This window comes from Cavia porcellus, unplaced genomic scaffold (genome assembly GCF_034190915.1).
Source record: "Cavia porcellus strain 051 isolate PalLab524CR breed Dunkin Hartley unplaced genomic scaffold, mCavPor4.1 scaffold_6, whole genome shotgun sequence".
NCBI lineage: Eukaryota > Metazoa > Chordata > Mammalia > Rodentia > Caviidae > Cavia > Cavia porcellus.
The window spans coordinates 75,980,562-76,007,773 of NW_026947489.1; the positions used below are offsets into that span (position 1 = coordinate 75,980,562).

Genomic DNA, 27,212 nt, shown 5'->3' on the forward strand with positions numbered 1-27,212 from the left:
GCAAGCAATGACACTGTGTCATATTCCTTCAAAAACAGATTGGACAAGTCCAAATAGGGACCTGGCAAATAAAACTCAAATTATGTCTTGGTGAGTTTTTTGTTTTGTTTTTTCATTACCTTTCCACCAGAATGGAGGACCTACAAATTACTTGCTGACAGGTTCAAAAATCAAAGTTACGTCTCAACTCTATGTGTGGCTTTTTCTGCAGGAAAAAACTTAAGAACATTTAACAGGCCTCATAGCCCCCAGCCTTGAGAGCAGGGGGAAGACACTGGAAATCATATAATTAGCCACTGGCTCGCAAAGCAACATCAAAATGAGGCGGGTGGAGAATGAGTCACACAGCCACAGGATCCCACCGAAAGACCTACTGTGTGCTGGGCACTCTAGAATTTCCTCTAGGAAACAGGTTAAGATGACAATTTACAGATATGGAACCCAGGACTACTACACAAGGCCCAGGCTCTCCCACTGAACCATGAAGGAGACCTGACCTTTTGACAGTCTGAACAATGACCCACCTGTGCACAGGTGGGGTTATGTAACAAAGGGATTAAAGCTACAGAGAGAATTAATGTTAGAACAAGGTGAGCTGGGAATGGGAGCATAGCTGGGTCCAAAGTATTTAAGAGTTTATAATCAGAAGGATGACACAGATGTGAAACAGAGATGGCAGCACGGAAAGAACTTGGTCCAGTGGTGCTGGCTATAAAGATAGGAATGGAGCCAAGCAAGGCACACAGGTAGCTTCCTACAAGCTGGAAAAGGTAAGAAATCTATTCTCCCCTAGAACTGTTAAAGGAAACGCAGCTTTGCCAATACCTTGATTTTAAGCTAATGAGGTCCATTTCAGATTTCTGATCTCCAGAAACATAAGATGATGTATCTGTGTTGCCTTAAGCCCCATATTCATGGTCATTTGTTACAGCAGCCATAAAAACTAGCAGAAACCGCCTACAGGTACAAGTCCACTCTGGCCTCATGAGGCGGGAGAAACTGTACCACTCTGGCTTATGGCAATGAATTAGTAAGCCTCAACTCCTCAAAACTGAAACATCCTATGATATGTAGTCACGGTCTGTCTCTCCTTCAATTTGGGCTGAGGTATAGCTCAGTGGTAGAGCACTTTCCTAGCATGCATGACGCCCTTGGTTCAATAGCCAATACTACAAATGAATTTTTCTTAAAACATTTCTTTCAAGCTAGGCATTGTGACACACGCTTGCAATCCTAGCATTCAGGAGCCACGGCAGGTGGATCAGCAAAAGTTCAAGATCAGCCTAGGTTACACAGTAAGTTCGAGGCCAGCCTGAAGTGTGTAGTGAGACCTTGTCTTATATAAATGTTAATTAATAGCAGCTTTTCTTTACTCTTTTTTTTATAACTATCTTGAAGTTCTGAATTATTCCTTGAAAAACCAGGTATAAACTGCGGCCCTCCCCCATGCCGAGGATATAGGCAGAAAGGAGCCCTAACAGGTCCAGATCACACTGTGCCCACAGGACTTGGGACTTCCCACCAAGGGCTCAAGCTATTCTCTCTAAGCAAGCCAGGCTGTCAGTCCAGGCACCTGGATTTCTGGCTCCCACCTCTGCCACCAGCACGAACTTCAGGTGCCTTTGGGTTCTGGATATCTAAACCGACCTGGCTCTCCTGTGACAAGATTCCTAAACCTGACCCAGCCCCAGCACTTCCTGGACCCACTACAGGCTTTATAGACTAACCATTGTGTTCCTCAAAACTGCTCAAGGCTCCTGACCTCTTCCCTGCCTTGCTGTCCTGGTGTTTGAGGCGGCTTACGCTTAAGCTCTGAGGCCTGGAAGTTTCCCCCAGTAATCCCAGAATCAATCTCCTCTTGGAGAAACAACTGAAGGGACTAAGGACTTCCTGCGGTTTTAGTTTATCTGGGTCTCCTTGGGTTAAACATGCAAGCAGGCACCACTGGACCACACAGTCGGGTCTATTATCATCTTGTGTCACTTTCAGTGGGCAGCTACTGTGGTTCTTCCTCCTCACAGCCATTATACCTGCATATCATAGAGATTTTATCTTCCCAGTTTGACCAGAAGTCACCAAGCAGGAGGCCCAATATAAACCTTCCACAGCTGTCGCTTCCTGTCTCCCATGGCCCAGGTCTACTGGCCATGCATGTAGCACACACCGGAGGGGGTACCCTAGGACAGCTCTGAACCCCGTCTGGACATCCACAGTGAAATGATACCAGGCAGCCACGAGGGATCTGACCTGATTCTCAGGACCATTCTGATACGCCATCCTGGTTACCTTAGAGGATGGCCCCCAGCAGGGTCAGCCCCCAGGATATGACAGCTCGAGAAACAAGCAGCAGGCACCAGACTAAAGGGAGCCCATGCCCGTAGATAGAAAGATGGGCTTCTAAACACCATCGCGTCGGCCAAATAACACCTGTCTGGGGACAAATTCGCCTCAGGCCTACCAATCCATGCACACTGATGATGCAAATCTGACTCCTCCCTGTCACCTTTTTAATCCCTTTTCTCTCCTTCTCCACCACCCTGGCCTCTCCTCTTTTCCTCTACTTTCTTCCCCTTCTCATCTCTCCTTGCCTCTTCTGCTCCCCCTTCATCCAGCTCATTTCCTTTCTCCCTAATTCCTTCTCTGCCACCAGGCAGTTCAGCCCCTGCGTCTGCCTTCTCATGGATAGCCAGCCAGGCACCATAGGAACACCTGACATTTCAGAAACTTCTTGGTCTCACTGCCAAATCAAATCGGCTCTGCCTGCGTCATAGCTCACACACCCAGCTGGCTCCTGAGACTGGTTCAGCTTGGTTTGCATGTTACTGGGTCTGGCTCTGAAGACTCCTTCCATGTATTTGGACAGGCCGGCCCTTCTGAGAACAGCAACTCCCCTCCAGGAGTGCACCCTCCAAGCGCCAACGCTCAGCCAGCACCATCTTCCCTCCAAAACCACCCAGTTCTTGTACGTCAAAGCAGGGTCCAATCACAACATACAGAGTTGAAATATTTTCTTCTTAAATTACCTCTGCCCTTGATGATTTAATTCCTGATTATAATCATTTCTCTCACCTTTAAAAATTCATAGGGCAGGGATATAGCTCAGCAGCACAGCACTGGCCTGGCAAGTGTGAGGTCATGAGTTCAAGTCCCAGTACCCCCAAAAGAATTTTGTCTACAAAAAAACTCATAAAAATTAATACATCTTTTAGACAGGAAACATCTCTCTAAACTACAGCAGCAATTTCCTTCTGAGCTGTTTGGGATTTCCACTCCCTCCCCATTAGTTAAATGTAAGGAAAATCAAACTGAACTCTGTTATTACCAAAAAGCACAAACAGATGGTCCCATTTATGTATGCCTCTGTGTGTACAATGCCAAGATGCCTGTGTGCTAAGCAAATACTAAGAATGAATATTCTTGCATTTCAGGATTATTAGGGTTTGGGGGGGGTCTTGGGGGGATATTTTGTTTTGTGGTCCTGGAGATTGAAATCTCCCACTGATCTATACCCAGAGTCCATTTTTTATTTTTTTTATTTTAGACAAAGTTTCACTATGTTGCCCAACGTGGCTCCAACTTGCAATCCTCCTGCCTCAGCCTTCCAGACTGCTGGGATTACAGGTGTGTGCCACCATGCCTGGCTTAGTTGTTTAATAATGTACTTTTTTGCACTTTATAATGGCTTAAGCTTTTAATAATAAGCATATATAATTATTAAAACTAGCTTCTTAGGAGGGTTTTGTCTTGGGTTTTGGTTTTTGTTGACTTGTGAAAAAAAGAGACCTTATAAAAATTCTCTAAGAAAATCTGGGCATCCTTGTTCATCACCAGTTCTCAAGGTAGATCAATGGAAGAAGACTGTCAGTCACCTATGGTGAGCATTTATTAAGCATCTCCTGTGGACTCCTTGCACACGGGCTCCTGTGGTGATGAGGAGGGGAAAGACTTGCTCCAATCTGTCTACGTGAGCTGCAGCTTCACTGGGCTAGATTCTCCTGGCCCAGCAATGCCCTCCTCACACCACACCTTTGTAGTCAAATTTCACATTCAGCTAGACAAGGGTGGAGCAGGTGCAGGCAGGGTTCTGGGATTCAAGGGAGGGCATCCCAGACTTTGCAGAAGGTTAAATGTTAGCACCTGGGAGATATGTCCTATGAATGTGATCTTACCTGGAAAATAGGTCTTGGCACATGCCAGGGTTTGAATGCATGTGTCTTCCCAAATTCACCCATCAGAATTTAAACACTGAGGTAATAGTCCTGCAAGGTAAAAGCTTTGAGAGAAGGGAACTAATTAGGTCCCTTTGCTTGGCCACCACGTAAGCATACAACTACCAAGCACTAGGAAGCAGCTTCTGCAACTGTGAGAAATAAATTTCTAATGCTTATAAATTACTCAGGCTACAACATCTCATTATTGAAGCACCAGGAACTGAGATAGTAGATATAATTAAGATAAGAATCTGAAGATGAGATCATCATCTGGGCTTACCCAAGAGGGCTGTACAGCCAATGACCACTGTCCTTAGGAGAGACACATGAACTAGTGGCACCCAGGGAGACAAGAGGCCATGTAGAAATGGAGGCAGAGCACAGCCATGCGGGCCTGAGCCAAAGGCACACCTGGAAGCCTCAGAAGCTGGAAGAAGCAAGCCAGGACTCTCCTCTAGAGCTTTTGGTGAGAGCAAGGCACTTCAGACAACTGGATCTCAGCCCTCCAGCTTCCAGAACCATGGAAGAATAAATCTCTGTTGTTTTAAGCTACCAAGTTTGTGATAGCCTTAGAAACAAACACACAGCCCAAGGCTGGAACCCTCCTGTCACATTGCACCAAGAGCAAGGAGTCTGCCAGGGAGCCAGTGGAACAGTCAACAGGAGAGAGACCTACAGAAGGACTTACGGGGGCTCAGGACTCCACAAGTGACATACTTCAGGAGCAAACACAGAGCCCATCATCCACTGGTCGCCAACGCCCCAGATACTTGGTTTAAGAATCAGGTAAATGACATTTGTGTGCAGGGTTGGGGTTGGACAGAGAATCAGGCCATACCCCAAGATCATCTGGTCTCAGGGAAGTGTCTACAGTGGCTGGAAGAAAGAAGCAGGCTTGTCACTGAAGCCACTTCCTATTTTAGTCCTAATAATAACCACTAGCATTCATAGGCACCTACACAGACTACCTATATGGTGCCTAATCTTTGATGAACCCATGGCTCTTAAATCCTCACAAAACCCCTCTGCGGTGAGCTCAGTTCTATAAATGAAGCAGCTGAGGCTCAAAGAACATTAAGAACATTACTGAACTGCACAAGGTCTCACAGCTGGTTATTAAAAAGCAGGACCTGGCACAAGTCACCGGGGAAGGAGAATGTGAAATAAGCAGGAATGTCAGAGTACCAGGTGCTAAGTTCTGGGTGAGGACAGCTGGTCCGGCCTCCAAAGGCGATGGGTGTAACTAGCCCAGAAACATCATAAGGAGATGCTCTGAAGGCCACGTGCTCCATCAGCATCTTTTGAACATAAGTGAGGTAGCTGAGACCCAGCCTTGACTGACAGGTAGCAAGATGAGAAGGGCACCCTAAGAAAGAGGCCTGAGAGAAAAAGAGCCTGCACCGAAGCATCTTCACAGTCCTGCTGCTCAGGACTGCTTCACCAGTCCTGCCTCCTGCCTCCCAGTGTTCCCCACAAGGTCAAAGTCTACCCCAGACAGGGCTCATTTTAATATTACTTCTAGCCAAAAGGAATTAGGAAGGATGCTTTTGGTGACATCATAAAATATGTTCCAAGACCAACCTCAGAACTCTCAATGCCTTGAATTATCCAAGCCTCTCCACTGTCCAATCCCAGAAACCTTCAGGAGAATGCTAGCCTTGCAGGTTCCTGCTGTCATGGAGACCACCTGGTTTGTGATTCCCGTTTAGGTCAGGGCTGCTGGACTCAGCAAAACTTTGGAGCACAATCCAGAACAGGACTCTCCGCAAAGTCATCATCCCCCAGTTTCCTGGACCAAATCCTTGTTTGGGTTTTTTTTCTATCACTTTCGTTGTCATCCACATTGATCAGGCAGGGTTTGCATCTGACACACAGTCACATGTAGGACCACTCCCACAAAATGCAATTTAGTTCTTGTTCATTCCACATGGTCAGACCTCTCCACTGTGGGCAAAAGGCAAGGCAGAAACCCAGAAATTCTATGGAAAAACTACAATAACAACAGGAAAATTGTGATGTACTTCCAGACTTTCTAAGCATTGCTGTCTTAGAATGAAGTTTTTTAGAAGAATAATAATGACATATTCATGTAGCAAGTATTACATGCCTTTATCCTAGATAAAAGCACACTATCTCAAGTAACCTTCACTACAAGCACATGAGGGAGAAACTCTTATTATTCCTATTCTGCAAACAGGGAGGCACAGAGAAGTTACACAGCTAAGCGGTTAAGTTACACCGAGTAGCTAGTTACAGTGGCTACAGAAATCCTGTCCTTCTCTATACATCTTCATCTCTTTGAAGAAGCTCTTCACAGAGACCCAGCCCAGGACAAAGGACAGGAGTAGCCTTCAGGGCATGCAAGATCCTGTGGCCAGGATGAAGGAAAGAGAGATGAGCTGGAAAATCAAAGAAGAGAAGAAGGCTCAGAGGGAGAATTCTGGAGCCCAGTACCCTGTTCCTCCCACCCAGAGGAGAAAAAGAACAAGTCCCAGACAGCATGAATAGAAAGCCCAAGGACTACGGCATGAGCCTCCATTAGCAATTTCTAGGAAGGAGGGCTTCCCTCTGGGACATGAAATAGGACCCCAGAGACACTTGGGGACAGGTGAGGAACTCCTGTGAGCTGGCAGCTCTGGGTTCCCCAGAGAGCAGCTCTAACTATCCATTCTCAAGGACAAGGATCATGACCTTCAATCTCATCACAACCAGTTACAGAGGCCTCCTCTGTTAGACGCTCCTTGACTGACTTACCCTGTTACTCCCCAACTTCACTCTTCAGGTGGCCACTGCCCATCACACAGGTGGAAAGACTGGAAGCCAGCGAAACCAAACAGCTTGCTCAGAAGATCCATATAGAGTGGAGCAGTGGCTGCCACTCCACAGGCTTCAGAGCACACAGACAGAACCGAGTCCCAATCCTGGCTCTGCCACTCACTAGCTGTGGGACCTTGAGCAAACAACTTAACCTCTTGTGACAATTTCCCTCATACATGCCAAAAGTAATCAATCTCCAATGGCAATTCCACGTGACTGTCAGGAGGATGTCTATGGTGCTTTGTTGGACAGGAGGCTGAAACCAGGCCTAAGTTCTTAGGATCATTACTAATATCAGTCACAGGGGGGCATATGGTGGCATGATGGCACAAGGGTCACATATTTTCTGTTCCTAGTCCAAAGAAACACTACACAAATACATGGATGTACATCTATAGCCAGCAGGGTTTTTTACTAGAACACCAAATCAATTCAGTGCGGAAAGAAATAATGCTGGAACAACAGGATATCCATACAAGAATAAATGGACCTGTACCCTTGCACCATATCATACACAATTAAATTGAGATCATTCTCAATCAGTTCAACAGCATTAGTCATGAGAAAAACACAAATTAAAACTCCAGTGCGATACCAACACACACCCACTTGAGTGGTTAAAAGTAGAAAGATGAACAATGGTGGCAACGTGGAGCAGCCAGAGCTCTCATGCCATTATTGGTGAAAACATAAACTGGTACAAACATGAGCAAATAGTTGGACACTGTCATATAAAGTTAAACATTCACTTATTCTTTGATGGAGTAATTTTACTCCTAGAAAATGAAAACACATGTACAAACCAAACAAAACTTGTTCCAGAATGCTCACAGCTTTGGTTATTCCTTACAGCCCTAACTGGAAACAATCTGAATGTCTCTTGATAGGAAAACAAGCAAATTAGGTACAATTTCATACAATGAAATAATATTACTCTGCAGTAACTACTACTCCGAAAAACTACTGAGACATTCAGCTGCGTGTGCAAATATCACACATACTACCCTGCCCTGGACACAAGGGAGTACACTGTACATGATTCCATTGGAACTAAGTTCTAGAACAGGCAAACTAATTTATGGTAAAAGCAAATCAGAACACTGGTTGCTTCTAGAAGGGGTAGATGGCACCAACTAGGAAGGGACATGAAAGAACTTTCTTTTGTTTTTGTTTTTGTTTTTTTTTTTGTCTTTTTCTTTTTCATCGATACCAGGGATCGAACTCACGACTGCCTGCTTGCAAGGCAGGCACTTATGCCGCTGAGCTAAATCCCCAGCCCCGAAAGAACTTTCTTGAGTACTAGAAATTTCCTGTATCCTGGCTCGGTGTGGCGGCACACACCTGTTATCCCAGCACTCAGGAGGCTGAGGCAGGGAAACTGGTGCAAATCTGAAGCCAGCCTGGGCTACAAAATTGTCTCAAAAAGACCAAATATATATATGTGTGTGTGTGTGTGTGTGTGTGTGTGTGTGTGTGTGTGTGTGTGTCTTGTATCTTGATCAGGATGTAGAGAGCACTAATGTGTCCATTAATGAAAGTTTATAGTTTTAATTTAGATATTTACATGTATGTAAATTTTTTAAATCCAGTTGTACCTAAAGTAATTTTCAAAAAATACAAGGTAGTAATAGGTCTTAACATGTGAACAAAATCAGAAAAAATGTACCCACACGCGGTACACACCTGAGGAGGGAGGGTTACACAGGTAAGTACACACACATCCTCACCCTCAGGAGACAAATGAGTCCTTCCTCGTGTCTGCTGTGGTCCTACAAGAAATCAAAGGGCTTCTGGGAAGCGGCTCCTGAGGGAATAACATGTGTCTCAGCCACATCTGAAACAGGTGACATAAATGGCAGGAACTACACAACCCCAACAGCACATTCCTCCAAGAGAAGTGTGGGGAACAAATACCTATTCTCTCCAGACCCTTCCAGGGCTCACTTGAAGAGGGGACACCAGGTCTCTCTGCTGATATCCTGGGCCCTTCCACCCAGCCCAACAATCCCTCCCCAAATGTCTTTCAACACCCTTCCTACAAATGCACACCCATTTCTGTCCCCTGTCCAATATCTCCACGGGAGCCACTTCCCTGACACCCTTTGATTTCTCATAGGCCTATGGGTGGAGAGCCTAATATGGCTCCTTGATTTAAGGCAGACCGAAACAGGAACTTATTTAGCTACTGAGAGCAGGGACGCACCCTGGAGGCTCATCTTGTCCACATACAATTGGTAGCTATGTTGGGGGCTGACCCTCTCTTAATCAGTCCTGATGGACAGGGACAGAAGAGTGGGGATAGGAACTAGGATCAAGGAAAAGAGACAGATTTGATCCAGAGCTGTGCTACAAGCTGGAAAAGGAGAAACTGTGGGCAGGGAGGAGCACAGCACAGCTCTGCCACAGGGATGACGGAGGCAAAGAGGAGGTCTCTGGACCTCCACATCCTTCCCAGGCACATGAAGCTGGCACACGTGCTTCACTTTTCTCTGAGAGATTCTGGAGGCATCAGCTGGCCACGGTGGGCAAAGCACAGACTTTCTGCTCTTCCTTATGGGGGAACTCCAAGCCTCCATAGCCCTCTTCTGGAAAGGAGAAGGCCTGACAAGTTACCTTTGCAAAAAGAGAGAAAAAGTCACCTTCCAGTCAGCCCAGAATTGCTGGAGCTCCAGGGACATGTGTGATGGTTCAGATCAAGGGCAAACCCCAGTCCCAGCATGAAGTCAGCATCCATGAAGGGCCCACATTCAGGAGAATCCAGGGAGGCACGCGCAGCTCCTCTTCTCAGAGCCCAGAAGGGCTGGGTCTGTAGTCGTAAGGAGTTAGCCCAGTCCCCACACTTCCATGGGGCTCCCACTGACAGCCCCCCTAGCCTGCCTCCCTGCTCCTCTCCACCCACTGAGAAGCCACATTCACAGTGAGCCTCATCACATGCTGAACCATATGGTTTCCTGTGCTCAGTGAAGGCCCTCTGTAGACAGCAAGCTTTCTGAGGGTCAAGAACAGAGCTTGACTGGATGTCTCACAGGACCCAGCACCAGGCTGGGCACATGACTGCTCTCCTGAGTGCCTGCTCAATTATTTAGATGTGAAAACTGGTGCAATAAAATATGTGGTTCTGGAAACAATCCATCACATCCTGGGAAAACAGCCCCCAGCCCCTCTCTCAGCCCACCCTGCCCCATCCACAGTTTGAGATCTGCTGGGAACTGGGCTCCCATTCAGCCCATCTGCTCAGTATCATTTTGGTTGCTTTTTCTCAGCTTCTTATTAGGGAAAAAAAATCTCCTTGAAAACCACAAACAGCAAATAGGTGGGGGAGGGTATGCAAAGGTGGATTGCACTAGGCATGTTGGCAGGAGCAAGGGATGAGGAGATTCTCAGGTGCAGGCAGCACTGCTCCTGTGGACAGAAGCAACTGGAAGGGCTGTCCCTGAATGGAAGGAGTGGGATGAGATCTTAGCCTTTCACTTACTCTACTGATTACAGAAGAGTGCAACTAACTTCCCTGGGTCATTGAGTGAGCCATTTTCTACTTGTGGGACTCTGGTTTATCCGTAAGGGAAGTACCTTACCCATCTCCGACATTCTGACTCCCAAACTAACTAACAAAAGGTGTATCTACCACCCCACCCTGAGTCTGCATTGCCAAGGAAACCAATTCCCTCACTGCCCAGATGCTCAGGGGACAGAGAAGCAATTCATGAACAAGAGCTGGAGGAGAGAGGAAAAAAATAAGAGAGTGTATGTGTGGCTGACCTCCATCCCAGCGTGTCTCAGGCCTCAATGTACAAAAATAACCTGGACATTCTAGAGGGATCAACAAAACATAGGCCTGACCCCATTCTCGCAGACTGGGGAGACTGTGTCTGCTGGAATATAAGGGTCAGGCAAAACTAACCGTTTGGAGGATGAGCACCAGAACAAGCTCGCCCAGCCTGGATATCCTGTGCAGTACACAAACATCTCCCAGGCCCCCACCCCACACCAAGACCTGGTGCCTCAAAGACTGGGACCTGAGTTCTACGCAGGGAAAGAATCAGACAACCAGCAGAGAGGAGCTGCAATATTATTTGGCAAGTGTGGTCACAAAGTGCCACTCCTCTGTGGTGGGCAGGTGGATGCGAGGTGAGGAATGTGGTTTTAAATCCCTGATGAGCCGTTATTTTTTGCACAAAGGGAAAAAAATGCCCCAGCCACAGACAGACTCCTAACCACAGCTACAGGCTGTGGGGCCACAGAATAAACCCAAATGACAGCAACAGAGAGGCTCTTAATTCAGAAACAACTGACAGACTCACCCCAACACCAACCATGAAAGGGTTCAGACCCAGACAGAATCCTTAGGGACATTTGTCCTGTTCCCAGGTCCAACCTTGCCCTTGGGGCCTGGACAGAAATCTCACTGGCAAGGAAATTCCTGAGCTACATTCAGAGAATAAAAGGACAGCATATGTGGGGCAAAGGATGCCTTTTGAAACTTGTGCCTGCTGATCTACTCCAGGCTTGTCTAAGGCCGGCCAGCCCCAGATATGACTAGAGCAGACCACAGCAGACTACTTACTGGTCATCCCTACCCTGCGTCCTCTTGGACTCTCTGCTTCCTCCTTTCAATATGTCTGCACACTTAGGTCTCCCTGCCTCCCAAGGTCTGTCCACCCCACTCACTCCCACGCATGTGGCAGCCGCTGTCATCCTGTCCTTTCCGAGACTGGTCTCAATTACATCCCAGCAACTTCCAGCCCACTCTGCCAGCAGCTCCTGTGCCATCTATAACCTGCTTGGTCTCTCTGCAGCCACTCCTCCCGCTGCCCTTCCCTCTCTGTGAAATGCTAGATCCAGCTTCTTACGAAGAGGCCCCAGCACTGGCCTTTCCCCGAGAGAGCACCTCACAGGGCCAGCCCAGGAACCTCTGGGTTTTTCCTTCACCCTCTCCCTGGAGAACTTCAGTTCCCTTCTCCAGGAGAACCACTCCCAGAGCCCGACCCTCCCTCTGAGCTGCTCCCAAATACCCAGCTGCTCTCCACGTGCCTGCTCCTGTCTAGGGCATGTTCAACTTGGTGTTTACACTGAGACCCTCCTCCTCCCTCTGGAGCCACTCTTATCTCAGAAAATGGTTGTGCCGAGCCCTGTTGCTCCAAAACTGGGGCCACTCTTTCCTTTGTTCTCCTCAAATCCTCTTACATCACCAATCTACCACCCGTGAAATCTGGGATCAGACTACTGCCCAATAACCCTGTTGGCACACTGAGTAAGGCCCTATCCTCTCCCCCAAGTTCATGCAGTGGCCTCCGTGCATCTGCTAGGTTCTACTCTGTTCCTCCCATAGATTCTTCTCACAGCCTCTAGGGTGATTGTTCAAAAAGTCCCATCATCAGGCTAGGGATGTATTTCAGTGGTACGCGTGCTTGCTTTGCAAGTCAAGGTCATTAGTTCAATTCCCAATACCAAAGTCCCATCTCTTCATCTCTGGCAAAATCCTCAGTGATCTCAGTGCCCTTAATTAGGAAAAACTCCAGAATCTTTAGCAAAACTTCCAAGTGTCTGCTTGATCTGGTCCCTACCTACAGACCCAGCTTCTTGATCTCTAACTTAAGATGCTCTGGCTATTCTGATACCTTTTGCCCGCCACCTTTATACCACTGAGCTAAATCCCTGGCTCCTGTGCTTTTCTTTTCTGACTCCATCTTTGTCTAAGTCTTACGCAGCTCTCAGGACTCAGTTTAAATGCCACTCTCTCTCAAAGAAATCCCACCTGTCCTTCTCCAAGAGTAGGATAAAGCACCCTCAGGCCCCAGTGTTTTTTGTCACTGAGCTACACATGGCTTCTCCTTTGAACATGCACCAAACTAAACTGCATGCCTTGTTCTTGTTATATTTTCAACTTTTGGCTCCTAGGGAGACTATCAGCTCCAAGAGAGCAGGAAACCACAATATCTTGTTCTATCAGAGGCCACCAGCACCCAGCCCTGGGCCTATCACATCATTATCACCAGAAATAGAAAGTATTGCTCCTGCCTACCCTGTACTGCATCCTTTCTTCTCAAGAGTAGTAAGTGTTTCAACTTTCCCTAAAGTCTCCCCTACTCCCTTACTCTCATTTTTTATAATTTAGGTCATGAGACTCAGGCCTGGCCAATCACAACCTTTCATCTCTCTGGCCACAGTGATTAATTTAGAGATATACACACAACCAGTGATGCTCCTCCCAGGGACTTTCGTGAGAAGTACGGAGGAAAAGATTCTTTTCTATCTGTGGAGTTAACCAGTAGGAACAGCTGTCACCATCCTGCTACCACAGGGACAAAGAATAAAAGCCGCATAAAATATACAGGGGAAGAAGCAGATTTCCTGGATGCAACTCTGCCTGTCACCTAGACTTGCTGTTGGGAAGGCAAAGATTCTCGTAATGAAGGGCAAGCAGATCATTGAAGATTTTGTCAGATGGGACCCAGTAAGTTATGTTTCTGTCATGTGCAACTAAAAGTTCTGACTCATACAACATTCAAATAAATATTGGGTGCTGAATGAATTAAACCAGTGAGTAAAGCCTGCAAAGAGGACTGAGACTCCTCCGAGGTTTTCAAGCTCTCCCTTCAAATTCCCACCATCTATCAGCATCAACAAGCTTCTCGCACCCCGGTGGAGACCACAGGCCACAACTCAGCATGAAAACCTGCTCACAGCTTCACCCTGCACACATGAACAACCAACTGGGTCAGAGGTCAGCACTGGAGCCAGACTAGGGAAGGTGGCCTGGCTTTCAGGGCCTTCAGGTGCCCCACCAAGAGGACAGTAGAGCTGTCCTCCGTCAGCACTGCACCTTGTCCTGCCCTCTGGTCACTGCTGAACACCAAACCCAACCAGGGCAGGCTCTGCTGTCTTTGCAAATAATCCCTCTTGGCAAATGTCACATGGCTCTGAAAGGCGAGCATCCAACGTGGGGTGATTTCAACTTGACATAGATTCATCCACGGAAGAGAAAGAATAATATGCAGGATCAGGAAAAAGATGCCTAATTATTTCCCTCTGAGTCACCTCAAAGCAGAGCCCTGGGACAGAGATGAGGCTGGCCTACATGTCCCTTTAGATGACTCAGGAAGCAGGTGACTTCTTCAGGGCCAGTCCTCACCCAGCAAGGTATAAACAGGAGAAAGGATACATGGAAGCTCAGGCAGGAAAAATGGCTGACTGAAAGTCCCCTCTGAGAGCCAGAACAGGGCTATGTGGTCATCCTGCCCAGGGGACGGACAGGTGAAAGAGGACAGGTATGGTGGGGGAAATGACTGTCTCCTTTTGAGGAAGAGGAGCGTCCTATGCCCCCTGGGATAGGATCCCTAGGAAACAGGCTGAATAAAGCACTGATAGGAAAAGAACCACTGGTCCCCCCAGAGCCTCCAGGGTAACGCTCTCACAGGGATTGGGGTAGCAGGGCTGTCCCAGCCAGTCAGAGGCAGGCAGACCACCTTGAAAGTGATCATCAAGTTCCAGGAAGGCCCACCCCCAGCCCCAGGCAATCGTGGGCAGCAGCCCCTTGTCCTTTTCTGGTCTGGTCCTTTGCTCCCAAACCTCATTGCTCCTACCACTCCACTCAGCCACAGTCTGTCCCCAGTGCCACTCGACACAGACACTCCTGAGTCTCAATCACACTTTCCTCCTGCACTGGCAAACTTAATTAGCCCCTGCCTCTGGAGTGTCAGGCCTTTACATCCCCCACTGGGACAGAGGCAGCTGGGCCTGGAGCCAAAATGACAGCAAGGCCTCGAGACTTTCCCTCACATGCCCTCCCTCTCTCCCACAAATTGACCGTTGGCCTCTTACCTTCATGGTGGGGGGCGCAGTGAGAGGAGGGGACAGCGGCTGGTCTGGGAGGGTTACATCTGAGCTGTTGGCCAGCTCCTGCTTCCTGTGAAGAGACCAAAGAACAGAGAAACAGTGAGCAAGAGGCTGCCTGTGCCTTTCCTGTCTGCTCTAAGGGTAGATGGGCTTGGGAAAACAGCTTAATACACCATGCAAAAAGCTAGAGCAGACTACAATTCTTTACTGACATATACCAGCATCTACAACACTGCTATTCTAAGGGTAGTCCCTGGGCCACCAGCATCCTTTGGGAACTTTTCAGAAATGCAACTTCTTAGGTGCATGCCAGAATCTCTATAGAGGTGAAGCCCAAAAATCTGTTAGAAAGCACTACAGGAAACTCTAGTGCACCTGAAATCTCAGAACCGTGAGTCTAAAGAGACACAAGACTGGGTTAAGAAGGGAAGAGAAGGCGTTAGAGGTCAACATGTGGAATGTGTTTTCTCTTGGGCCTCTCTGACCACACACACACAGAGAGAGACAGACACACAGACACAGAGACACAGAGAGACTGATACTGAGATGCCAGAGGTACCTGCTATGTGAGCTGCAGGTAAAACTTATTTTAGTCCACATGGGCTAGGACCTGGGAGAGGGATCTAAACCAGAGTTGTGTCACCATGGCAACATGATTGTGACAAGTTTGTCACACTCACACTCCCCACTTCCCATCTGGTCCTTTCACTGGAGACCAGGGAGAGCTTGTTTGCTGTCCCATCATCAGGCAGACTGTTCCAAGTGGGAAAAGGCTCCAGAGTGAGTTATGCAGGAGGGCCAGCTGGCCAGAACCTGGGGAATCCCCAACACAGGGACACTGGGATGTGCCTGGATAAAGTCCAAGAGGGAACAGGAGGGCAGGGATAACGGTACTGAGAACCCACAAAGACCAGACTAAGCTGTTGAAGCTCCCTGGCTGTATAAGAGCCCCACCTGAAAGCAGCCAGGAGCGTCAGCCTGACACCTGTGTCCCACTTAACCGATCAAAGAACACCACCCCCCACTGCCACCTGGAGGGAATGCTTTTGTACCTATTTCCAGCTCACCTCCTGCAAGTGGGGGTGCCAATTCCAACCCAAGCCTTCTTTGTAAGAGAAGCCCACATTCCCTACAGAGCTCAGCCCCCCAGCTTCTCAAAGGCCTAGGCTTGGCCCCAAGGCCCAGACACCATCCTGTCCTGCTCCGCTCAGCCGTGGGGCAGGCCTTGTCTAACATCTCTTGAGGAACCAGGCTGTGCTACCCTGGTCCAGTAACCCTGCTGCCCTGACAGCCAGCTACTCTCTCTGCCCTCTAAGCAGCCAAACAAGGAGCTGGGGGCACATCTGGCTTAGCACAGAACCCAAACATCTCTGTAATCGCTACTCCGGACACCACCAGCTCCCGTCCTGCAACCCTCTCTGTCTTTATGCCCAATTCTTCCTGGACCTTGGTGACACAATGTGTGACAGCTGCAAGGAGGGGCTCCCTTAGGTGCTGATCCAGACTGTTAATGAGCACAGGAAGCAACAGGGCCAAGACTCAGTATGTGCACACATGCACACTCGCGTGCACACAAACAGGGATGGGCCTCCTTCCCCAACCTCTCAGCTAGGACCAGAGCAGATGTGATTACTGCCCACAGTCTGTGAGTTCTGGAAAAAGTGTTTCCTGGGCTAAGCCCCTCTCCCATGACAGCTTGTTTCCAGCATCCAGGTCTCATCCCTAGGGAGCAGAGAGAACCACTAAGTGGGCACACAAGGAAGTTTCCAGTCAGAACAATTTCCCAAATGATACCTAGGAGCAGAAACAAACCCCCCTAGCTAATAGACTCCTATTAGCCCCAGAACTGTGTTCAGGACTCGGGAGATGAAGTCCAGGTAGGCAGAAGGCACAGCTACTACCCTTAAAAAGATCAGAAATCAGTACACACACATTAGCCTCGGCTGCAAATCAGAAGTCACCTTGCCTTGGTATATACACAGCTTTGGGTAACAGCTAATATAGGGGCCCACGTTGCACCACCTACTGCCCCTCCCCCATTTAAGAACTGAGCACCTTATAAGAATAAAAGATGACCACGTAAAGACACAGATAAATGGGGAGCTCCATGTGGCCATGGAGGTAGAAGTTAGAGTGATGTCGCTGAAATCAGGACAGGACAGGAATGCCAAGGATTGCTAGAAGAGACAAGGAAGGATGTTTCCCAGAAGCTTCATTGAGCACACAGCCCCTCTTGATCTTGAACTTCTGGCCTCCAGGTCTGTGGCTTTAACCTCCGTCGTTTTAGCACTTGGTAATGGCAGCCCCAGGAAAGCCATACACAGCCCAGGCCTTGGCCTTGTGACTGGAGAATCAAAAACAAGATGAAATCCCTGATTCTGCATCCCCACTCTGATCCGCTGTTCTTGACCTTGTCCTGCCCCAGCCCTCACCAGAATGACATGTACATGTGAACCACCCTGTCCCCAGGACAACCAGATCTGGCCCAGCTACCACCTGGTACACAGATAAGAAAAAGAAAAAAAAAAAAAAAAGATAAAGATAGAATAAGCTGGAATGCTCTATGTAATTCCAGTCCTTTCTTTCCCACCCAGGCAAAATATCACATATGAGTAGGTCAAAGTAATGTGGTTACACCAAGGGATAACCTCCAGTCTGCTTTCATTTATCATAAGCAAAGTGACAACTTTCTTGTGAGTCACAGTAATCTTGCCATGTTCCATGGCCCAAAGTCAACAAAGCCATAAAGTGCTGTAAGACACAAGGCCCCAGACCCACCTAGAGGCCACAGGGACCCATAAGAAGAGGAGGTGTTGGTGTTGAAGACAACCTGGAAGGAAGGGAAAAGGAAGGAGAAGGCAGAGGAGAAAGAAAGACCACACACTCGGCAGGAAAAGGGAGGGCAGCTGAACGGGAAAGTCCAAAGAGCCTCGTCCACCTCGGTCTCAGACACGCTACCCACTCAGTATTTCTGCTGCCCAGAGCTGCAAATCACTGAGGTCTCCTAACTCTGAGAATCTGTCCCTTAAAGCATGAGGGATGCCAGGACAGAAGGGAGAGCCCCCAGGGAGTCCAGGTGTGCCCCAGCCAGCTTCGGCCAAATGCAGCCCTAGCAGGGAAAGGATCGAAGGACCTTGGAGTGGAAGACAGCTCACCTAGACAGGACTGGTTGACCAGACGGGGCTGGGCAGATCACGGGAGTGGTCCTGTGATAGCACCAGACCTCCAGGGTCACTGCCTCCACCTTCAGATGGCTCTACCCCAGGCTCTCCACTGTCTACCACCATTTGCAAATTCCTCTGCAGTACTGACACTAGGAACCACAAGATTCCTGGGTTTGGGGTCTGCTCCACCTGCCACTCTGCTGTGAGACCTTGGTTAAGTTACCTCATGTCTCTTTGTCTCAGTTCCTTCACCTGAAAAGAGGTGGACAACAATATTCTGAGGAATTAAAAGTAATGGCTGTGAAAAAAAACAAAGTCCTATGACACTGCAGACTGTGATAATCCTATGACATAAAATAGTGATGTGGTCTCCACGTGGAGACAGAAAAGTCAAGGCGCAGAGCTGTTTAAGGATCTTAGAAAACATTTCTGGCATCTCAAATAAGCACCGTTTCTAGCCCTGGGGATTTACTCTTAGGACCATAAAACCTCTAGTTAATCATCAACAGCAGAAAAAATACCCACCTAGCAGCAGATGGCTTTGGGGCAGATGGTGTAAAGCCTCTCTCTCAAAGAATTCTGGGAAACCTGCAAATTCCACTTTTCTGCATCTCTCACCACCCCACTGCCCCAACCACGCACAGCTCTCGCCACCCAAGCAGCCAAACTAGAAGCATAAAGACAGCTGAATGCTGTAAAGAGCTTCTCAGGGAAAAAGTGAGAAATGTGAGTCATAATAGCTGAAAGGTGGAAACAACACAAACACCCATCCACCTACAAAGGCAGTCATTCCTACAATGGAATATTACTCAGTCATAAAAAGAGATGAAGTCATCATACATGCTACAACACAGATGAACCTTGAAAACACACAAGTGAAAAACAATGGGCACAAAGGGCCACATATTATAGGATTTCATGTCTATGAAAAGTTCAAAATGAAAAGTCCAGAAATAAAATGTAACTTACTGGTTGCTAAGAGCCTGAGGGGGAAAGAGGGACTACCTGCTATTAGAGACAAGAGTTTCTTTTTGAGGTGATAAAAATATTCTGGAACTGGACTGTGCTGATGGTTGCACAACTCTGCAAGAATATTAAAACCTACTCAATTATATAAATATTCACTTTATATTTCATTATATTATAGAAGGATGGATTTTATGAGATACAAATTATATCTCAATTTTTGAAAAAGGAACAACAACACGTGGTCAAATGGACTCCACCTGTCATTCTTGCCCCAAGGGCCTGAGTGATGGACATTCTTGCTTGTGACCATGACAGTGAAGGCTCACAATGCTGAGCAGGGCTTCCTGTCCACCCCACCCAGAGGAAAGCCACACTTCTCTGCCCCACACCCAGCAGTGGAGGAGTGGTGGGGGCTGAGGGTTAGCGCCTAAGGAAGTCCTCCTGGCCATCTATGGAGTCCTAAGACCCAACAGTAGGATCATGTGGCCCACACACCAGCAGTTCCGGGGGCATCCTGATGGCTGAGAAACGACACTCAAGATCATCCGTCCACACTGGCAAGACAGTCAGGAGCAAGGGGCCAGCTCTGGCCCGGGGAGGCAGGCAATGCCTATAGTAGTTCAGAAGCATGGTTTTAGTGTCTAAGGACCAGACTTGAATTCCAGCATCACTCCAATCAGCTATGTGCTCAAGTTATCTCACCTCTCTGTTCTTCATCTGCAAAATGGAATAATACCACCCTCCTCGTCATTTTGAAAAAAGTGTTTTGAATAAGACTGCAAAACACCAAGCACAGTGCCTGGGTGTTACAGCAGAAATGCAATACATGGCTGCCGCTACTGTGGTGGTGGCCGTTGTTGCCAGGGCTTCAGTTAAACCAACTGGACAACACAGGTATGTTGAGGAAAAGCTGAAGCAGAAAGCCAACCAGAAGGCAGGAATGTATTCAACTCAGGGGTACTTGATGCCCCACACATTCTGAACCCTAAGTCTAGGAGGTGGAAACATGAAAGTTCACAGCTGCATGGGGCCACTCAGTCCTGGGTGTGTGGCATAATTCCAAGTCCCATGAGGAGAGACACAGAAGGCAGAGCGTTTATGTCAGCACTGCTCTGCCTAGGCTGAGAGTGGAGGGGGAGAAAGTTGTACCAGGCTGGCAGAACGGGGGGGCCAGGGATGTAGGGGGCTCAGTACTCCAGAGTGGAGGTTCTGGCAGGTAGAGTGAGTACTTTGATGGGCACTCGAGAAAGAGTGCTAGTCCCCTGTCGGTACTTGGTGTCCTGTCCCACTCTGTGCACTCTTAAAGGACCCCAGATATTTAAAACACAATGCTGGACCGTGAGGATTCAAAATTTCCCAAAATGGCAACTCCCACCCCAATTCAATCCCAGGGTTCATGGATGCTGAGCCAAACAGCTCCTGGGAGAAACCATTAGATGCTACCCAATCGCCTAATTATCCAGACAAGGACACTGAGGCCCAGAGAGTCACAGAAGTTGCCAGAAATTATGCCTTCCTCCTCTTCACCAGAGAAGTGGTTTCCAAATCACCCCAGCCAAGTGCACAGGAAGTGAGCACCGATGGGTCCGGAAGAATTCATCGGGAAACGTAACTCATTTATAGATAGACACTTGTAATGCAACTATTGAGTGCTGGGGCTACATGGGGAGGTTCAAGGGGTCTACAGGTCCTCTCAGGGAGGACACAGATGACAGACACCCGAGCCACAGAGCAAGAGGCCCCACGGCCATGCGGCAGGTGTGCCCAGTGCACCGCGTGGGGCTTTGCTGCAGTCCATGCCCAGAACAAGAAGACTCCACCACACATAGGGACGTAGGTAGGCCCAGACAAGGCGCTGCAGCTACAGCTGCATTCCCCTTGGGTACATTAGGTGCAGATGGCACCACGCTTTCCTCAAGGAATCTAGAGCCCTAGACCAGGGCAACACAAGGGCAAGCCACCACTCCTTTATTTGGAAAATAAGCCCCTGACAAACAAGCAATTTTTAAAGCTGACTAATGCTTCACAGTTCACATATGAGCAGCTGGTAACTGACTCCAGATGTTCGGGGTAGGCCCAGGGTCACAGTCAGAAAATGCAGGAAGCAGACCTCATTCCAGAGACCTCCCGCTCCAAATCCATTGCTCTTTCCCATCAGCATGAGAAAACCAGCTCAACCTGGTCCACTGTGGGGTGTGAGGACAGGACTTCAGCCACTGCCTTCTCTCTTCTACACTTGAGTTCTCGGAGACCCAGGGTGCGCTGTGTCTCAGCACAGGCACTGGCAACTGACTTACAGGCACTGGAGACTATGACCTTCTCCAGGCAAGACGGTGAAATGCAGAAACCCTCATCAAGGCACCACATACCATATGAAGGACCCATTTTCCAGACATTAATTGTGGGGTGCAGGCAAAAGAGAACAGAATAAAGTGCCATGGGACACAGGGAAGAGAAGCATGGGCCTCCATGGAGGTTGGTTCATGTATCCCAGAGGAAATACCAGCTGCTCTAGACCCAAAGGGAAAGGCCAGGAGAAGCTGCAAGGGAAAGCACAGAGGGCACACAGGGGCAAAGCAAATGGCATGGTGCTATAGAAAGACAGTATCTCTGAGACTCAAGAAGCAGGTACCCAGCGCATGTCAGGTCCTTAAAGGGCAAATGCCAGCGGACTGTCCCTAGGAGCTTCTTATGTCCAAGAGACTGCCTGAAGTGATGTACATACTCTCATTCACTTCTCACCATGCTCCTTTGCAGGAAATATTACTGACACTGTTTTACAGATGGGAAAATGAAGCTCAGAGACACTAAGTAATTTGTGCAAAGTCCTATAATGTCTCTTACGCAAAGTCTCTGCCTGGCTTAGACCCATCCAGTCTGGCTCCAAAAACATGACCTGGACTACTATGCCACACTACCTCTGAAGAACAAAAGGCATCCGATCGAGGGCCTTCCAGATCCCACCACTTCCGAGTGGGGTGTGTGGAGTACATCCCATTGGCACCCAAGGCAGTCGGGTCGTCTTGAAGCAGGAGACAAACAGGATTCCAAACAAAGCCACTCAGACACAGAGTAGGAGAAAAGGCCAACTTTAATCCATCAATGTCTCAGCAAGAGACTAACATCTCCATGAGAGCCCAGAACAAGCCTTTGTCTCTCCTTTTATATTGTTTCTTCTCTATGAGGCGATTTTTCATTGGGAATCAGCACAAAGCGAAGTTACAGAAGCAAGAGCTGTGGTTAAGGGGGTGGACAGTGGTCAAGGGAGAAGGGAGAGCCAGGAGTTGTGACAAACTTTCCACATCTGCTCCGTTCCAGTGACATGACCATGTAGATGCCCCTGTACAGCCAGGGTCATAACCATCAGTTTCCTCGGGGAGCTTAGCTACTCAGATATCCTACAGCAGCCCAGTTTCACCCCAGGAGGTAGCTCCCCTTTTATTTCCCTCTTCGAGGCTGTGTTGCAGAGCCTCCCCCTTTCTATCAGCGTTGCCGCTTGTACTCCGTCTGACCAATATCCATGTTTACATAGTCGTCCATAGACTGATATCCCTTACCCCACAAAATGCGGGAGGTTATTTTCTGATCTATAGTAGTTTCTATCATGGACTTCACAACCCACCTTGCCACTGGAAACAGACAAAGGATAATCAGGCAGATGCTCATGACAGCAATGAATCCTCCCACCATGGCTTTGAAGCCACCGAAAGTTGAAAACCATCCTTCAAACATTTCTCCCGGGCTCCATCCTTTCTGGATCTGGACTGGTTCTAGGGATAACTCCTGAATCCTCTTAGTGATTTCTTTTATAACCCGTCCTTGATCATCTATCTGAAGGCAACAACTGGTTAAATTGAACTTTCCACAAACTCCTCCTTCTTTAGCTAGTAGGTAATCTAGTGCTAATCGATTTTGATATACTGCATTTTGAATATTTGTCTGTTGGTTAGCTAAGGGATTCAGTGCATAAGCACTTTCATTGGCTGTGATTTCTAGTGCATCTTGCAGTCTAATTATTCTGTTTAACATATAAATGGAAGTTCGATATCCCCACACCCCATCCTCGGCCCAAGTGGCTGGGCCGTAGTATTGAGTTATTCTCTCTGGTGTCCATTCACCATCTTCCCAATTACCTCTAGTTACACTTCTTTTCTCACTGAAGTGAGCAGAGGTAGGATAGCCCAATAATTCCCCTTGGTACAAGGGCAGAAGGAAAAAAGATGGTTTGATAGTGCCCAAGATGCAACTTCCTGCCCAGTTTGCTGGGAGCTGAGCATAGGCTCTGTTCCCACATATCCAATACAGCCCCTTAGGAGCTGCCCAATGGACAGAGGCCGTTACGTTTCTCCATGCTGGCCTCAAGTCCGGAAATTGAACTAACGGGTTGACTTCAGGTTCTTCTCCCCACCATTCTGTTCTTCCTTTGGCCTCATTAAAGAATCTCTGTCCCAGGCAAGTCAGGTCTCCTACCTGGTCTTGGAATCTTTCCCCTTTTCGGGTGAGGCATCGTCTCCCAATGAGGTTAGTCTTGAGGATCCATGGGTTGCTTCCCTTTATAGATGGCTGTGTGCTCTTACCATGTATTTCCAATTGGAGGGCTTTCTGATCGGCTGGGTCCCATTCTCTGGCTTCCCAGGGCCATTGGTCTCCCACCAAGGTTCCCCCACACACATAGCACGAGGTGATATTCAGGGAATGTGCTATGCTCTCTGCTAGTTCCATAAAGAGGTTTTGGCTCACAGAGGGGATCTGTGGCAGGGGTTGAATCACTTCTGTATAAGAGGAATGAAAAACCTGGAGGCTAGAAGTAGCTGGAGTGTAAGTACGTCTTTTGATACGAACCACCGTCCCCGGGTCAAGACCCCGACCATCAATCCTAAGCCCGAAATCTTTGCCTTCTTCCCATTCTGGGTCCTGGGGGTCTGGAATATCAAAAGTGACTGGATTGCATGTCCCAAGGGTGCAGGAGGGTGGAGGTGTTAATCTTTTTAGGGAAGATCCTTTTTGCCAGGTAGCTTGTCCTACACATGACCAATATACACACCCAAATTCACCTATGCCACTGCACCAATCCCCTTTCCAGGGACACATATATTTTTCATTATTGCTATAGTCTCTCTCCCATCCTAGGCCTCCACACCCTACAAGAGGAAATTTAGCTTCTCCTCCAGTAGGGGAATATAGCTTATTCGCCTCATTGGCAGAATTAATGGCCGCACAGGCATCAAAATATAGGGTTACTGGGTCTCCAGGCTTTGCCCTCACAGTTCTGTTTATCAAGGGTCCAAGCAACTTGCCCCCCTCTTCCCACTTTGTCCCCCGTGGAGACACAGCTCGAAGTTCAAACTCCCATTTGGTTTCCATTTCTGGATTGAAGCAGAGAGGTGGGATACCACTCATAGGCTTACAGATCTTATAAACAGTTAGGTTATGGGTACAGGTCCCAATAATTTCTCCAACACAATTATAGTAAGTGTGAAAGAGCAAAACAGTCCTGACAGAGTTCCCTATTCTAGTGACATGCAGGCAAAGGTCACAATTATTAGTTGTCACTATGGTCACTGCCTCCACAAATGCTGCCCTTGGCATGTAAAAGATAAAGATACCTAGTACAGACAGCTGATACCAGCAAAACATCTTACCCACAAAAGGAAAATGAGAACTAGCTGACACCTTTTGTCTCATTTTGAATTGGCGGGAGCAGTTTTAGTATGGGCTAGGGAAAGAGCAAGGTTAGAGACCCAAGTGCAGTTAGAAACTAGGGGTGACAGTTCATTACAAACAGTTCAAAGGAAGGCATTCTCCCAAGAATGGGGTCCTCAGGCTTCTGCCGTGCGTAGACTAGTCAGCCTCCGGTGTGACTAGAGCAGGGCTGTTGTCTCTCAGTGATGTTCCCAAGGTCGTGGTTGGCGTCCTGCGGCCTGATGAGGGTCTCCTCCAAGTCAGGACGACTCTGGTGTCACAGCGGCGATCCCTGGAGCAGCTCCACTCTAGAGTTGCCTCCCTTTTCACCCGACTGTGGTGGATCCATGTGGGGATTCCCGCCACTCAGACTGCCAGGGGGGTAGTCAAAACGACTGTTAGTAGCCCCTTCCACCTCAGCCTGAGGTTCTCCTGACGTCAATGTTTACCCAGACTGAGTCTCCAGGAAGGAAGAGGTATAAGCAGCTAAAAATGCTAATGAGGCCTCTATCTATCTAATGTCCAAGCATTAACTTTTGGGGGACCTTTCCCAGCTTAGTTGTTTTTCTTGGGAAGATTCCTCCACTACTCTTATTGAGTGAGCAATTCCTCTGTGATGGGAGGAGGTCTGGCATATAAAATCTCGTAAGGGGAACAGCCTGTGTATTTATGAAAGGTGCATTGTGTACAGAGGATCACAATGGGCAAGGCTGGGACCCAGGTGAGTCCTGTCTCTTGGCAAAGTTTTCCTAGCCTTGTCTTTAGGATCCTATTCATTCTCTTTATTATTCCCAAGTTCTTGGGCCAATCGACCACATGCAGATTCCAATTAATTCCCAATGATTGCACCACCCCTTGGACCACCGATGCTGTGAAGGCAGGTCCACTGTCAGACCCCTTGCTCAAAGGGAGATCATAACAGGAATGATCTCCTATAGAAGCTGTCACGTCACTTCTTGGGCTTTTTCAGTATGGCAAGGGAAAGTGTCTACGCAGTTGAAATAGGTGTAGATCATGACCAGGAGTAGTAGAAACCTCATTTAGGTAGTTGTGTGAAATCAACTTGAATATCTTCAAATGGTAGTGACTCCACTTTCTGGACCCCTGTTAGGGTCCCTAGGCCAACTTTGAGGTTGCACTGGGTGCAGTATCACAGCCCCAAATGACCTGTTTTGTCAAAGCAATCATCCAGGGGGTACAGAAGTACCAGTCAAGCAGAATTTCCAGTTGTTCTCTCCCCAGATGGGTAGTCTTGTGAACCATCTGTACCAGCCAGGGCCCCAAGTGGGCAGGCACCACCACTCGGCCATCTGGGAACCAATACCATTCATCTGGTTCTTGAGTTCCTTTTCCCTTGTTCCATCCTTTGAACCTCTTCTGGCTCCCAGGGAACTGTGGCAAGCAATACAGTGTCTGTTCTCATAATGGCAGCCTTCGCCTCACGGTCAAGCCTTGTCATTGCTCAACTACTCCTTAGATTTCCCTTTCTGTGCCTTCTGCAATGGACAACGGCAACTTCCTTAGGAGCTCAAACTGCCTCCAAGAGTTAAAGAATACCCTGGGGGAACCTGACTTCTTCGCCCCCTGTCAGAAGCGTCCCTCTTTCTCTATCTAGGGTCTCACATACATGTCAAGTTAGGAAGACATATTTAGAATTGGTGTAGATACTTAGCATTTTTCCTTTTCCTAACTCCAGTGCTTGCATTAAGAGGGATTAATCCTGCCCACTCTGCCAAGATTCCCTCTGGCAACAGTTGGGATTCTACGATCTCTGTTAGGGTAACAACCATGTAGCCAACCAACCTCTTGCCTTCCTCATTCATGTGGCTGCTTTCACCACAAAAGGCTCTAAGTCAAGCTGCTGAAGGGGCTGGTCATGTAAGTACAGTTGGCTGGAGTACACCTGTTTTCGATGGTCTCTTCACAATCATGTAAGTGTCCTTAATGTTGAGAGACAGGGTGGCAGGATGCAAGTTTTGGAAACTTTGACTCTGATGCAAGGATTTCCACAGAGCAAACTCTGGTAAGCCAGCAGTGGCCTTCAGCATTCATAAGCATGATCACTGCATGTGGAATGCGCACTCACAAATATGATCAGCTTGTCAGCCTCCTTGGTCAGGAGAGCAGTTGCAGCAAGAGCCCTCAAGCAAGGAGGCCAACCCTGGGCTACCCCATCCAGCTGTTGTGACAACAGTCTAAGGATCTGGACTAGCTCCCTGATGGCTGTCCTCTTCTGCTTGGCCAAAGGTAAAAGGCTTGCTTAGGTCAGGGGGCCTATTGCTGGCACCTCTTTAAGTTTTTCCTTCAGGGCCTTGAAGGCAGTTTGCTAGTCTTTTTCCCAATTCAAAGGTTCTTTCTCCCCCGCTTTTGTAGGTTTATAGAGGGGTTTTGCCAAAATAGTACAGTTGAGGATCCATTTTCTGCAGAAGCCTGAGGCTTCCAAGAACTCCCACAACCGTCTTAGGGTCTTGGGCTTGGGCACATTTTGTGTAACTGCCTTCAGGCAGTCCCCAACCTCTACTCTCCCTTGTCT

At 48.1% G+C, this 27,212-nt stretch overlaps 1 protein-coding gene across 8 annotated transcripts in view; it reads right to left on the reverse strand.

Annotated features, from left to right (window-relative positions):
* The window catches only part of Rap1gap2 (RAP1 GTPase activating protein 2), a 270,988-nt gene that overhangs the window by 107,123 nt on the left and 136,653 nt on the right, over positions 1 to 27,212 (reverse strand). For all 8 annotated transcript variants that reach the window (XM_063251041.1, XM_063251049.1, XM_063251045.1 and 5 more), the window contains one exon: positions 14,850 to 14,934. In XM_063251041.1, coding sequence (XP_063107111.1) covers positions 14,850 to 14,934 — 85 coding nt within the window. The remainder of the gene's footprint in view (positions 1 to 14,849; positions 14,935 to 27,212) is intronic.